Source organism: Tachyglossus aculeatus, chromosome 25, assembly GCF_015852505.1.
Source record: "Tachyglossus aculeatus isolate mTacAcu1 chromosome 25, mTacAcu1.pri, whole genome shotgun sequence".
Classification (NCBI taxonomy): domain Eukaryota; kingdom Metazoa; phylum Chordata; class Mammalia; order Monotremata; family Tachyglossidae; genus Tachyglossus; species Tachyglossus aculeatus.
In genome coordinates this window covers 16,810,534-16,824,743 of record NC_052090.1, presented here as the reverse complement: position 1 = coordinate 16,824,743, position 14,210 = coordinate 16,810,534, and the positions used below count along the sequence as shown (strand labels likewise).

The window sequence follows — 14,210 nt, the reverse complement described above, 5'->3', positions numbered from 1 at the left end:
AGTTACCAAAATGCTTCCTTTTCACAGTGTTGTAGTAGATGCGAGTGACTAGCGTGGTGGCTGCAAGAAGCCGAGCCATCCCTCCACTCCATCCCTCCTTTCACCAAAGTTCAGCCGCTCCCCACGTCTCCTCCATGTTTTGGCAGCAGATGAAGGGAGGTAAGAGGCTTTTTTTATTTTTGGCTCCTTATCACTTTCATAATGTAATCACCTTAAGTGACATAACTTGATTAGTATGATAGTTTCCCACTGCTGTCTTCAGGAAGGGGAGGTATCCTAATCATCATCATCATCATCAATCGTATTTACTGAGCGCTTACTATGTGCAGAGCACTGTACTAAGCGCTTGGGAAGTACAAATTGGCAACATATAGAGACAGTCCCTACCCAACAGTGGGCTCACAGTCTAAAAGGGGGAGACAGAGAACAAAACCAAACACACTAACAAAATAGAATAGATATGTACAAGTAAAATAAATAGAGTAATAAATATGTACAAACATATATCCTAATGAGCATTGTAGTGTGTGCTCGGGAAAAAGTGTAAGAATTCAGAAAACCCTGCTGGTATGGACTTTGCAGCGGGGACAACGGAATTAGAGTACCCGGTCTCAAAGTCAGTGAACCTTTATGAAATTATTATCATTATTATCATTATTATGATAAAGAACCATTCATCTCCATTTCTGAATGGAGGCCCATTTGAGGTCAGTGGTCTTTGAAGACGGTGGCACAAACAGACTGCCTCCAAGGCTTTGTAAATGTAATAAGGGAAAGGGAAACACACTTCTAGACTGTGAGCCCACTGTTGGGTAGGGACCGTCTCTATATGTTGCCAACTTGGACTTCCCAAGCGCTTAGTACAGTGCTCTGCACACAGTAAGCACTCTATAAATACGATTGATTTGATTGATTGAACTTACAAAGAGGGTTGGGCACCAGTCCTTCTAGACTGTGAGCCCACTGTTGGGTAGGGACCGTCTCTATATGTTGCCAACTTGTACTTCCCAAGCGCTTAATACAGTGCTGTGCACACAGTAAGCGCTCAGTAAATACGATTGAATGAATGAATGAACTAGCAACAGCTGAAGAGTAGAAAGACTGCCTTATCTTTTAGACTGTCAGCCCACTGTTGGGTAGGGACCGTCTCTATATGTTGCCAACTTGTACTTCCCAAGTGCTTAGTACAGTGCTCTGCACACAGTAAGCGCTCAATAAATATGATTGATTGATTATCTAGGTGAAGAGTGGTATTTCCTGAAGGCCAAGTTTACCATTGTAGCTATGTAGTCTTTTTTGCCACTCATCCGCACCCAAAAAGCTGAGGGGAAATAATAATAATAATGATGGCATTTATTAAGCCCTATGTGCAGAGCACTGTTCTAAGCGTTGGGGAGGTTACAAGATGATGAGGTTGTCCTGGGGGGGCTCATAGTCTTAATCCCCATTTTACAGATGAGGTAACCAAGGCACAGAGAAGTGAAGTGACTTGCCCAAAGTCACACAGCTGACAATTGGAGGAGTGGGCTATGAACCCACGGCCTCTGACTCCAAAGCCCGGGCTCTTTTCCACTGAGCCAAGCTGGAAGTGGAAGGAGCGAGCACGGGCTGTAGCTTGGGGCACTAGATCCATCAGTGAAAAGCTGAAAATAGAAAAGAATAACAGGCGCGCTCCACCAAACCTGGGTTTTCCCTCTGTCGTTCCCTCCCAAGCAGGTGACGTTCGATGAGCGATTCATTCTGGGGCCCAGACGGAGATTCAGAAGAAGCTCTGGCTAAAAAACCAGGAGGGAACGCGGCATTCCAAAAGTGTATTTATTAAAATAAAAAATAATCAAACAGTAGAAATGTTAGGTATTTACAGATTTAGGCAAATGCCATTCTTTCATTCAGAGATACCTCACTATGGTTTAGTAAATAAAGCCCTGATTCTTCAGAGCGTACTCAAACAGCAATAGAAGAAAGCTTGTAGCACGAAAAGAGTCTTGGTTGCTGCCTTTGCCTCTCATACACTTATAAATAACCATCTACGGGCCTCACACTTAAAGAAACGTCTTGGATTGCAAATCTTGGAGTCGCACCTTCACGGTTCTTGTTCCGAAGTTGCATTATCACCGCACGCCCATTGTTGGGAGTTGGCAATCACGGAGATTGGGAAGCATTTCATCAAGCGCTCTTGCAATTTTACTATTTTTGATTGTCTACCTGCACAGTCCAGTTTCTAAAGCCCATTTTTGGAGGGATCCGAATCCTACCGCTCTAAGGCCACAGTCTTATCGTACGCTTTTCAATCACGGGAAAAGTGGTTGGAAATGACTTTTTTTCCATCCCTTCCAGGCACTCGTCACCTGTAAAAGGAGAATGCTGGCTTTTCGGACACCACGGTTTTGCTGTTTACCTGGAGGTTTGGCCACGACAAGTTTTGGGATGTAACAACTGTTGACTGGACCCTTTGCAGGGATATTTAAAAAAAAAAAAAGAAAGATGCTGAATCGTGGTCTCCGAGGGCATGCTCTCCCTGTATCAGAACAGTTATTTAACGGCAACGGATTGCAAACGAACACCTCACCCGTGAGACCACTGGGATTTCAAAGGGGCTAAAGAAATGCAAAAAGTGGGTCTGTCGTCTCCCCTGATGACTCTTTCGTGTACCCCCCATGTGCCGGTTTGGCGGTCCTCGTGTCATTTGGGACATTCGGGGCCACTGGCAGATATATGTACCACAAAGAGCCATTTTCGCCTTCAGCTACTCTATCCTCCTCCGCATTTATCAGCGGATAACCATGGCTGCCTTGCTGCGGAGAGGAGTGTCTTCCTGAACTTACTTTCAGGATCCCGCCTCTGACTCCCAGCCAGCTAACTAGTCTGACCAGGAATTTTTTCATTTTCATTGGTTTTTTTTTTGCAGTGTCTGTCTGTGCCAAGGGGGATGGGGGAGGAAAAAAAAGGTCTCTGTTCTAAGGCTGTTGTTGATACTGCCCCTCTGTTGCCGTGTAGAAGTCATCCAGCACGCTCTGTAAATAATCAAATGTTGGCCTCTCTTCGGCTTTCTCCTTCCAGCACATTTTCATGATGTCATAGAGCTCATCTGGACAGTTCTCCATGCGCGGCATCCGGTAGCCCTGCTGCAGCGCCGTCATCACGTCAGCATTGGTCCTCCCTAAGGCAAAGGCGACACCCCGGCGGAAAGACCATGACGAATCGGTTCGGGCTCTCAAAGAAACTCCCCTCTGCCCTCCCGTTCCCTGCTTGCCTCCCTCCCTGCAAGGGGGTAAGAGGCTCAGGCCGCCTGCCGCTTCCCAGGAGTTGGAAGTTGGCTCTCCCGGGAGTTGGAAGTGGGCTCTCCCGGGAGTTGGAAATGGGCATCCGAGCAAACCCTCCAGAGCCACTCCAGAGCCAGCGAGCGCTCGGTCATAATAATAATAATAATAATAATGATGGCTTTTATTAAGCACTATGTGCCAAGCACTGTTCTATGCGCTGGGGAGGTTACAATAATAATAATAATAATGATAATGATAATGATGGTATTTGTTAAGCGCTTACTGTGTGCAAAGCACTGTTCTACGCACTGGGGAGGTTACAATAATAATAATAATAATGATGATGGTATTTGTTAAGCGCTTACTGTGTGCAAAGCACTGTTCTAAGCACTGGGGAGGTTACAGAGTGATCAGAATGTCCCATGGGGGGCTCACAGTCTTAATCCCCATTTTCCAGAGGAGGGAACCGAGGCCCAGAGAAGCGACTTGCCCAAAGTCAGCTGACAAGCGGCGGAGTGGGGATTTGAACCCGTGACCTCTGACTCCAAAGCCGGGGCTCTTTTCCACTGAGCCACGCGCGTTCGAAGAAGGCTGCTTCGGTTTCCCTTCACTAACTCCAGGGGAATGGGGGAAGTCTGTTCCCGTGCACCCTTTTCCCTCTTTAAAGAAACCCCCCGCCTCTCCGGGTTCCTGGGCTCTGGCTTGCTGCCGGGTGTCCCTACTGTAGTTGAACAGAGGAACAATTGTACAGTTGCTTACTGCACTTGTGTAAGTACAGGCTAAACAAACACGCTGGTGGACTGCAGCTAGGTGACGGTGGAGGCTCGGATGACCTGAAACTATTCCAGCTGGAGTCATTAGCCTGGAGCTGGTTAAAGGAGGAGCAGCAGGGCAGCATGGATTTGCGAGTCAGAAGGTCACGGGTTCTGATCCTGACCGTCACTTGTCTTTTGTGTGGCCACTTCACTACTTCCCTGGGCCTCGGTTACCTCACCTGTAAAATGGGGCCGAAGACCGGGCGCCCCGTGCGGGATGGGACCTGTATATATGTATATCACCTGTATATATGTTTGTACATATTTATTACTCTATTTATTTTACTTGTACATATCTATTCTATTTATTTTATTTTGTTAGTATGTTTGGTTTTGTTCTCCGTCTCCCCCTTTCAGACTGTGAGCCCACTGTTGGGTAGGGACTGTCTCTATGTGTTGCCACTTTGTACTTCCCAAGCGCTTAGTACAGTGCTCTGCACACAGTAAGCGCTCAATAAATACGATTGATGAGGATGATGACGGGGATTCTGTCCGACTCGATTTGCGCGCGTCCACCCCAGCGCTCAGTACGGAGCCTTGCACGTAGTAAGTGCTTAACAAATATAATTATTAATTATTAAGGGTGGAGGTGGATGCCCATTCCCGCCAAATACAGGCTGCTTTCCCGGGAAGGTAAGTTTCATCCCTCTTCAGCCAGCCCCAAGTTCCATTTAATGTGACGGAAAAGAGCTAATCAAGCAATGGGATTTCCCGAGCCCTTACTACATGCAGAGCACCGTACTAACTGCCTGGTAGAATATAATACAACGTTCCCTGCCCGCCGTGAGCTTACAGTCTGGAGGAACTGTATCTGTCTCTCTGTGCACCTGGGTGAAGCAAGGGACGGAGCTCTCAAGTCTAGAAGACGGCCACGGTCATCCAAGCTGCCCCAACCCGACAGCGATACAGGAATCAGCGTGCCGTCGGCTGTTTCTGCCTCACCGCCCTCAGCTAACGGAGGGAAAGGGGCAGATTCTGTCCCCTCGTTTTTTCTAACCACATCAATGTCGCTCTGCCTGTCCGGGCACCAAAGCCTCGGCAACATTAAATGTTCCTACTAATCAAAAAAACAAAAGAGGTTCACTGCCTACCTGGGTAGGGGATTTTCCCGTAGGTTACAATCTCATACAGGAGAATTCCAAAGGACCAGACGTCAGACTTGATGGTGAAGGATCCGAAGTTGATGGCCTCTGGGGCCGTCCACTTAATGGGGAACTTTGCGCCTAAGGAACAAGACAGACGGGTTCGGCTTACGTGGCGACGAGCAACCCCGACACGTCCCGGTAAGACGGTTCAAGTTCTTCTCTCCGCACACTTGAAATTCAACAAAAGTCAGTCGGTGTACAGCTCAGTGCTGCTGAAAGGGGAGCACCCCGCTTAACACAAGTAGGGGAAGCATGCACACTCCCTGCCCACAGTGAGCTTGAGATATATATACATATATATAGATATATATCTATATATATCTATATCTATCTATATCTATATAGATATCTATCGATATCTATCTATATAGATATATCTATAGATATATATCTATATATATCTATATATATCTATATCTATCTATATCTATCTATATATAGATATATATCTATATCTATCTATATATATGGATATCTATATCTATCTATATCTATATATAGATATAGATATATATCTATATCTGTCTATATAGATAGATATAGATATATATATCTATATCTATCTATATAGATATATATCTATATATAGATATCTATCTATATCTATCTATATCTATCTAGATAGATATAGATATATATCTATATCTGTCTATATAGATAGATATAGATAGATATAGATATATATATAGATATGGACATAGCCCCCAACCAGACACCGCCGAGAGAGCTTAGTAAGCACTTAGTACAGTGCAAGCGCTTAGTACAGTGCTCTGCACGTAATAAGCACTCAATAAATACGATTGATGAGAGAGGACAAGCCACGGGAGTGAAACCGCCCACCATGATGTACAGCCAGGTAGGATGGACATCTCTTCTCTCTATTCTATTTATTTTATTTTGTTAGTACGTTTGGTTTTGTTCTCTGTCTCCCCCTTTTAGACTGGGAGCCCACTGTTGGGTAGGGACTGTCTCTCTATGTTGCCAACTTGGACTTCCCAAGCGCTTAGTACAGTGCTCTGCACACAGTAAGTGCTCAATAAATATGATTGATTGATTGACACCCAGTTTTTGTGTTGTCTTTCGCAAAACGGACGCGTTCGCAATCATTTCCGCTCGAGGGGTTTCACGTCTTTCATTCAGTCGTATTTACTGTGTTGCCAAGCACTTCACAATATTAAGCCATATATTAACAAATAATTGTTTATTTTATTTGTCCATATTTATTCTATTTATTTTATTTTGTTAATCTGTTTTGTTTTGTCGTCTGCTTCTAGACTGTGAGCCCGCTGTTGGGTAGGGACCGTCTCTATATGTTGCCAACTTGGACTTCCCAAGCGCTTAGTACGGTGCTCTGCACACAGTAAGCGCTCAATACATACGATTGAATGAATGAATTCTATTTATTTTATTTTGTTAGTATGTTTTGTTTTGTCGTCTGTCTCCCCCTTCTAGACTGTGAGCCCGCTGTTGGGTAGGGACCGTCTCTAGATGTTGCCAACTTGGACTTCCCAAGCGCTTAGTCCAGTGCTCTGCACACAGTAAGCACTCAATCAATACAATTGAATGAATGAATGAATGAATTCTATTTATTTTATTTTGTTAGTATGTTTTGTTGTCTGTCTCCCCCTTCTAGACTGTGAGCCCGCTGTTGGGTAGGGACCATCTCTAGATGTTGCCAACTTGGACTTCCCAAGCGCTTAGTACAGAGCTCTGCACACAGTAAGCGTTCAATCAATACAATTGAATGAATGAATTCTATTTATTTTGTTAGTATCTTTTGTTGTCTGTCTCCCCCTTCTAGACTGTGAGCCCGCTGTTGTGTAGGGACCGTCTCTAGATGTTGCCAACTTGGACTTCCCAAGCGCTTAGCACAGTGCTCTGCACACGGTAAGCGCTCAATAAATACGATTGAATGAATGAAGTGCTGTGGGGCTGGGATGGAGGGAACAACTTTCATTCCTGCCCTCTCTCCTGCCCTCTCCCTCTCACCCCACCCGGGCGGAGAGGAGACACCGCGGGCTCTTGGAGAGGGGTGGGCCCAGCAGGGCCGCCCCACGGGAGAGCCCGCTTTTTCCCCCCCCCAAACCCACTCTGGGCAGAAAATGATCCCGGCCCAGCAGAGGGGAAATCCCAGGCCCCAGGGTAAGGCGCTCCATCTGGAACACTGGAAGTAAAGCAAAAAAAAAAAATGCTTTGAAGTTTCCAAAACCCACACGATTTTTGGCACAGCACTGAGCTTCTAGCTAGTCTTTTCCTCTGGCATTTGTTTTGGGTGCCAGATCAGAGCGGCTTTCACATTTCTATATGACATAGCGCGTCAACACTTGGAAATGCTAGGGGATGACTCTATTGGCCGGCGTAATCCCGATCCCATCTAGAAAGCCATTCCAGTGCTGCACTGGTCCACTCACTCTGTTCTCTCCTTCCCGGAGGAGTCCAAACACCTCGGACTCACTAGCCTAGTGGCCCGACTTTAGCATCCTCCCCGGAGAGAAAGAGCATGAGCTTGGGCATCAGAGGACCTGGGGTCTGATCCTGGCTCTGTGACCCGGGTTGGGTCACTTAGCTTCTCTGTGCCTCAGTTTACTCAACTGTCAAATGGGGATTATTACTCTATTATCATTATTATTACTCTATTTTATTTGTACATATTTATTCTATTTATTTTATTTTGTTAATACATATTTATTCTATTTATTTTCTTTTGTTAATACATATTTATTCTATTTATTTTATTTTGTTAATATGTTTTGTTTTGTTCTGTCTCCCTCCTCTAGACTGTGAGCCCACTGTTGGTTAGGGACCGTCTCTATACGCCGCCAACTTGTACTTCCCAAGCGCTCAGTACAGTGTTCTGCACACAGTAAGCGCTCAATAAATACGACTGAATGAATGATTAAATCCTACTCCCTCCTGTGAGCCCCATGTGGGACGGGGACGATGTCCTGATAAACTTGTATCTACTCCGGTGCTTAGAACAGTGTTTGACGCACAGAAAGCACTTAACAAATATAATAATGATCGCATTTACAATCATCATCATCATCATCAATCGTATTTGTTGAGCGCTTACTATGTGCAGAGCACTGTACTAAGCGCTTGGGAAGTACAAATTGGCAACATATAGAGACAGTCCCTACCCAACAGTGGGCTCACAGTCTAAAAGGGGGAGACAGAGAACAAAACCAAACATACTAACAAAATAAAATAAATAGAATAGATATGTACAAATAAAATAAATAAATACATAAATAGAGTAAAAAAATATGTACAAACATATATACATATATACAGGTGCTGTGGGGAAGGGAAGGAGGTAAGATGGGGGGGATGGAGAGGGGGACGAGGGGGGATTAATCATATTAATAACAATAAAAAAGCTTAGTTTCAGCTGATTTAATCTGCAAATTCTCCTTCTGCGACAGTCTCACAGACCCGTGGGGCACTGCAGCCAACTAAGACGACGCAGGCGCTTAGTACAGTCCTCCGCACCCAGTAAGCGCTCAATAAATACGACCGAGTGAATGACAACAACTCCAAGTAGGGAGACGGTGTTCTTGACCAAAACACCATCTTATAGCCAAGTTTTGAGATGATTTCTTTACCAGCTAGGGCCTAGGCCAACGATTTCCTGACAAGCCTGCTAAAAATCTCACAAGGCACGCAGTTTTGGACAATAATATGAGGGTGTTCTCTTACTGGGGCCTTCTGGAAAGAACAACAACTGGACAAAAAGATCCTACGTCCTCCCGAAGCGTAACTGAGACCTTTCTCCTGTCCCAAGAGAGGAGATTGTGGGTCAAAAGACTGTCAGCTTACTGTGGGCAGGGAACACGCCTACCAATTCTGTCATGCTATACTCCGGCGAGCCCTTAATAACAGTGCTCTGCAGACAGGAAGCACTCAAATAAATACAACTCCTTCATCAGTCGCATTAAATGCAGAGCGTTTAGGCTAGTGTGCATATTCTTGAGAATGTGTTCAGAGTGCGAGCCCCATTTGGACGGGGATTGGGTCCATTCCGGTTATCTAAGTAGCCACTACCCTAGTGCTTAATAAAAACCTTTATTATTATTGCTGTTTTGTGGGCTTTAGTTAACAAGCAATAGTATCTAAATTCTGCCTCAGTAGGAATTATCAATCAATCAATAGTATTTATTGAGCACTTACTGTGTGCAGAGCACTGATTTAAGCGCTTGGGAAGTACAAGTTGGCAACATATAGAGACGGTCCCTCCCCAGCAACGGGCTCACAGGCTAAAAGGGGGAGACAGAGAACAAAACCAAACATACCAGCAAAATAAAATAAATAGCAGTTTCTGTGCCATTAAGAAAACCCCATTCCATGACCTGGGTGAAAGGCTTTTATATATAATTACATAACGCTGAACAAATTGGTTGATTCCGTGAGGCCGCTTCCGTCGGTTTGCTTAGGCAGGACATTTTTGCAGAGTGTTGTGCCCAGCTAGATTTTTCGTAGGTTGCTAAAATGGACTCTAATCATTTTGGCAAAAGATCAGCATTTGGCCTAACCTGAAAATCACCCTTGAAGCAGCATGGTCGGGTGGAAAAAGCAGGGAGTTGCGAGTCAGCTCTGCCACTTGTCTGCTGTGTGACCTTGGGTAAGTCACTTAACTTCTCTGGGCCTCACTTTCCTCATTTGGAAAATGAGGATTAAATCTTACTCCCTCGTACTTAGACCGCGAGCCCCACGTGGGGCAAGCGCTGGGTCCAACCTGATTGCCTTGTATTTACTCCAGCACTTAGTAATAGCAACTACTATTACGGTATTTAAGTGCTGACTGTGTGCAGAACACTGTACTATAAACCCTTGGAAAATAGACAGATGGGAATTAAACGTGGTCCTTGTCCCTCGGGGGCCTCACAATCTCAAGAACAGGAGGATGTTACGCATATAACACCATAATGATAATAATGGAAAAACCCTACCTTCTCTCGCCGTGTATTCATTATCCTCGATGATTCGAGCGAGGCCAAAATCTGCTATTTTGCACTTCAGCGACTCCGACACCAAAACGTTGGCCGCCCTCAGGTCCCGGTGAATGTAGTTCTTCCTCTCGATATAAGCCATTCCCTCCGCGATCTGTCACGAGGGAAAGGGATCGCACTGTTTGCCACTGAACAACTCTAGCGGAAAAGAAACCAATTCCCTTTCCGAATCCTTTAATCCACTTCATCGTTTACAGCCACTGTTTTACTGTCTGCAGATTCAAGCGGGATCTCGTGGTGGAGACATTTTGGCAGCACTGCTGAAAACCGTTTTAAGGCGAACAAATGCCTTCTCATTCCACAGCAACCCGACAGTTTGAATCTGCGAGAGACGCCGAAGCATGAATAAATCCCCAAAACACGCTGTGAGGGAGATACCCGGATATCATTATCCAGATCCACAGATGAACAACCAGTCACAGAGGATAAGAGATTGGCATAGATGAGAAGCCACGTCTGGACAGTAGCTCCGCTCCCCTCAGACACACACCAGTGTAGACTAAGGGACTCGCCCTTCCTTACTGCTTCCCTGGGACCAGCTCCAAAATAACGATCCATCACCGCAATCAGAAGTTGTCTAAGCCAGGATTATCAAATGCCTCTCCCAGAGGAGCGCCTATCAGTATATCACCGTCATCATGATCTGCTGTATTACGGAGCACCTGTTGCAGATAGACCATTAGCCCAGATCCCGGGGGTGCGGGCATACGCCAGAAGTCGAAGAAGCAAGAAGGCAGAAAGGGAAATGAAGATAGCGATAGTAGTAAAAAAGAGCAGATTACCCAGGGGCAAAGGGGACGCTGAAATGGGTGGTGGGACGGGAGCATCTGAAAGGGGCGGGACTCAGGGTGGGAATGCCTCCGTGCCGCCTCCTGGAGTAGGCGGCCCTCTATCAATCAATCAATCGTACTTATTGATTGATGGGTAGATGGGTTCCGAAGGAGCCGAGGGATTAGGGTCAGCAAAGCCGAGCAGGGAGAAGGCCCACCGGGCCCTGGGGGTCCGCTGGAGGTGGTAACGAGGAAGAACTTGCTGGTGGGTTTCACAACGGAGCTGGTCATTGTTCTGCAAAAGTCAAAATCGGAGCCCCTCTGGTACCGAAAACGGTAAGCAATTGCGTCGCATCTAATTTCCAAGAGTCAAATGAAATGTTTTCACGGTATCCTCGGGCAGGACAGGATAATAGATGATAATAATAGAGTGGGGAGGGGGAGTGGATGGACCGACAGCCCCGGTGGATTCTAGATTCTCCAGCAACCTGTGCCAGGGAGAGAGAGGAGTTCCCAGGAAATAAGTGCCAAATCCAAAGGAGGCTTGCTCCACACCTCTACTTTCACACATTGGAAGCCACCCAGGAGAATGCCAGCTTCCAAGGTCCTCTGCCAGATCCTGACTTCCACCAGGGCACTCCGATTTAATTGGATCTAACATCCCAACTTGCAACAGGCCCACTTGTGCCCAGGCTTGCATTTGTGCAAGCATATACCTCCGCCCCCTGCCATCCATATGAATAATTTATAATATATCACTTAAATATATATGCATCTATGTGCACATACACATAGATGCATATATAAAGATAGTCTTTAGAAAAGGGGTTGATTAGCTTCCCAGGGTATTGGGGAAAGAAGCCTATGTTGGGTCTTTAAAAAAAAAAAGTAGTTTTGCTGGTACATGGCATTCATTAAGCTCTTACTATGTGCAAAGCACTCTTCTAAGCGCTGGGGAGGTTACAAGGTGATCCTTCCTCTCCCCCTCGTCCCCTTCTCCATCAACCCCATCTGACCTCCTTCCCTTCCCCACAGCACCTATATATATGTATATACGTTTGTACATATTACTCTATATATTTATTTATTTTATTTGTACATATCTATTCTATTTATTTTACTTTGTTAGTATGTTTGGTTTTGTTCTCTGTCTCCCCCTTTTAGACTGTGAGCCCGCTGTTGGGGAGGGACTGTCTCTATGTGTTGCCAACTTGGACTTCCTAAGCGCTTAGTCCAGTGCTCTGCACACAGTAAGCGCTCAATAAATATGATTGATTGATCCATGCCACCCCCTCTCCCCCAGTCAACGCTTACATAAAAAAACACAGAAAATGACGTGACACTGCAGAGTCTATGAGGCAAATGGAGAGTGGCTACTTCTGCTGCTGTTCTGTTCCACAAAACCCTGCGATAACCGAACTCAGTCACCACACTCAGCACTCTCCTCCAAATGCGGTTCCTGCTGTGTAAGAAGCTACGAAAAAGCAATTATTCTCTCTGACCCGCTGACTCCGTACTATATTATTTTTTTCCTCAGAAGCAATCCGGAAAATATAACCGGATTCCGGTAAAACCCGACAATCTCTACTATCCGGGAAACTAACGTATCCGGGGACCTCGATCCTGTGTTTTGCGGGGACTGAGGTTTTACTTTTTTGAAATTGGGGCCAATTTTTATGCCTCAACTCTCCCTTTCAGAGAAGCATGGGGGTGAAGACCCCTCCTTCTTGGTCCCCTTTTTTGCTGCCCCAGCTGCAGTTCTCCCCTTAGATTAGGCATGTGACCAATGAGTTTAAAAGGGAAGGGGGTGGGCGGAGGGCGCAAAAGTGTTAAAGGACTCCTCAGGGAAATAACTATAGTCACCTTAAGTGTATCCGGAAAACTACCTTGGGAAATTCTGCCCCAAATGCAAAGAGGGCCAGGAAAAAGCAGACTGTTCTGGTGGTTGAGCTTCAGAATCACCTGCTGGGGACTGGCTGGTCATTGAACCAATAAACCAGTCAGACACACGGACAGACAGACAGACCTGAAATAGCTTTTCTTTCCCGGTTCTTGCTTTAATCACTTTGGTGGTTGATGCTCGCCCTGAAGGTGAGAGATCAGAATTCAGAGCATCAATTGCTGCACCGCTCCTTCCCGCCATCGAATCCCTGTAAGTCCACCGCCACCAGTTACGAGATCCAACGAAAGCTTCTGACGCTGGCTCTGCCCTATATCGTCCCGGATAATAATAATAATAATAATGGCATTTATTAAGCGCTTACTATGTGCAAAGCACTGTTCTAAGCGCTGGGGGGGATACAAGGTGATGAGGTTGTCCCACATGGGGCTCACGGTCTTAATCCCCATTTTACAGGTGAAGTAACTGAGGCCCAGAGAAGTTAAGCGACTTGCCCAAAGTCACACAGCTTACATCTGGCAGGACAGGAGACATAAGAAAGAAATGGCAAATGAAATTATATTCTTAAAGGTCTAAATTATTTAATAATAATAATCTCGAAGCCTTCACCGAACTGGTTCTCCCGAAACCTCCTTTCTGCCGACGTCTCCTCTCCTGCCGCGGCCGCATCTTTTAGACTGTGAGCCCACTGTTGGGTAGGGACCGTCTCTATATGTTGCCAACTTGGACTTCCCAAGCGCTTAGTACAGTGCTCTGCACACAGTAAGCGCTCAATAAATACGATTGATTGATTGTGGAACGGACCACGCCTGCCTTTTCCAGGCCCCTGGCCTCTCTCTGTCGCGGGAGATGGGGATGGAGGAGGCAGCGTGGCTCAGTGGAAAGAGCCCGGGCTTTGGAGTCAGAAGTCATGGGTTCAAATCCCGGCTCTGCCAATTGACAGCTGAGTGACTTTGCGCAAGTCACTTCAATCAATCAATCAATCAATCGTATTTATTGAGCGCTTACTATGTGCAGAGCACTGTACTAAGCGCTTGGGAAGCACAAATTGGCAACATATAGAGACAGTCCCTACCCAACAGTGGGCTCACAGTCTAAAAGGGGGAGACAGAGAACAAAACCAAACATACTAACAAAATAAAATAAATAGAATAGATATGTACAAATAAAATAGAGTAATAAATCTGTACAAACATATACATATATACAAGTGCTGTGGGGAAGGGAAGGAGGTAAGAAGAGGGGGATGGAGAGGGGGACGAGGGGGAGAGGAAGGAAGGGGCTCAGTCTGGGAAGGCCTCTTGGAGG

General features: G+C 45.8%; 1 protein-coding gene across 3 annotated transcripts in view; it reads right to left on the bottom strand.

Annotated features, from left to right (window-relative positions):
* Window positions 1-1,801: 1,801 nt before the first annotated feature.
* Window positions 1,802-14,210, bottom strand: part of LYN (LYN proto-oncogene, Src family tyrosine kinase) — a 126,097-nt gene continuing 113,688 nt past the window's right edge. For all 3 annotated transcript variants that reach the window (XM_038766597.1, XM_038766599.1, XM_038766598.1), the window contains exons 11-13: window positions 10,173-10,326; window positions 5,170-5,301; window positions 1,802-3,160 (exon numbers count right to left, since the gene is read on the bottom strand). In XM_038766597.1, coding sequence (XP_038622525.1) covers window positions 2,958-3,160; window positions 5,170-5,301; window positions 10,173-10,326 — 489 coding nt within the window. In that variant the 3' untranslated portion in view covers window positions 1,802-2,957. The remainder of the gene's footprint in view (window positions 3,161-5,169; window positions 5,302-10,172; window positions 10,327-14,210) is intronic.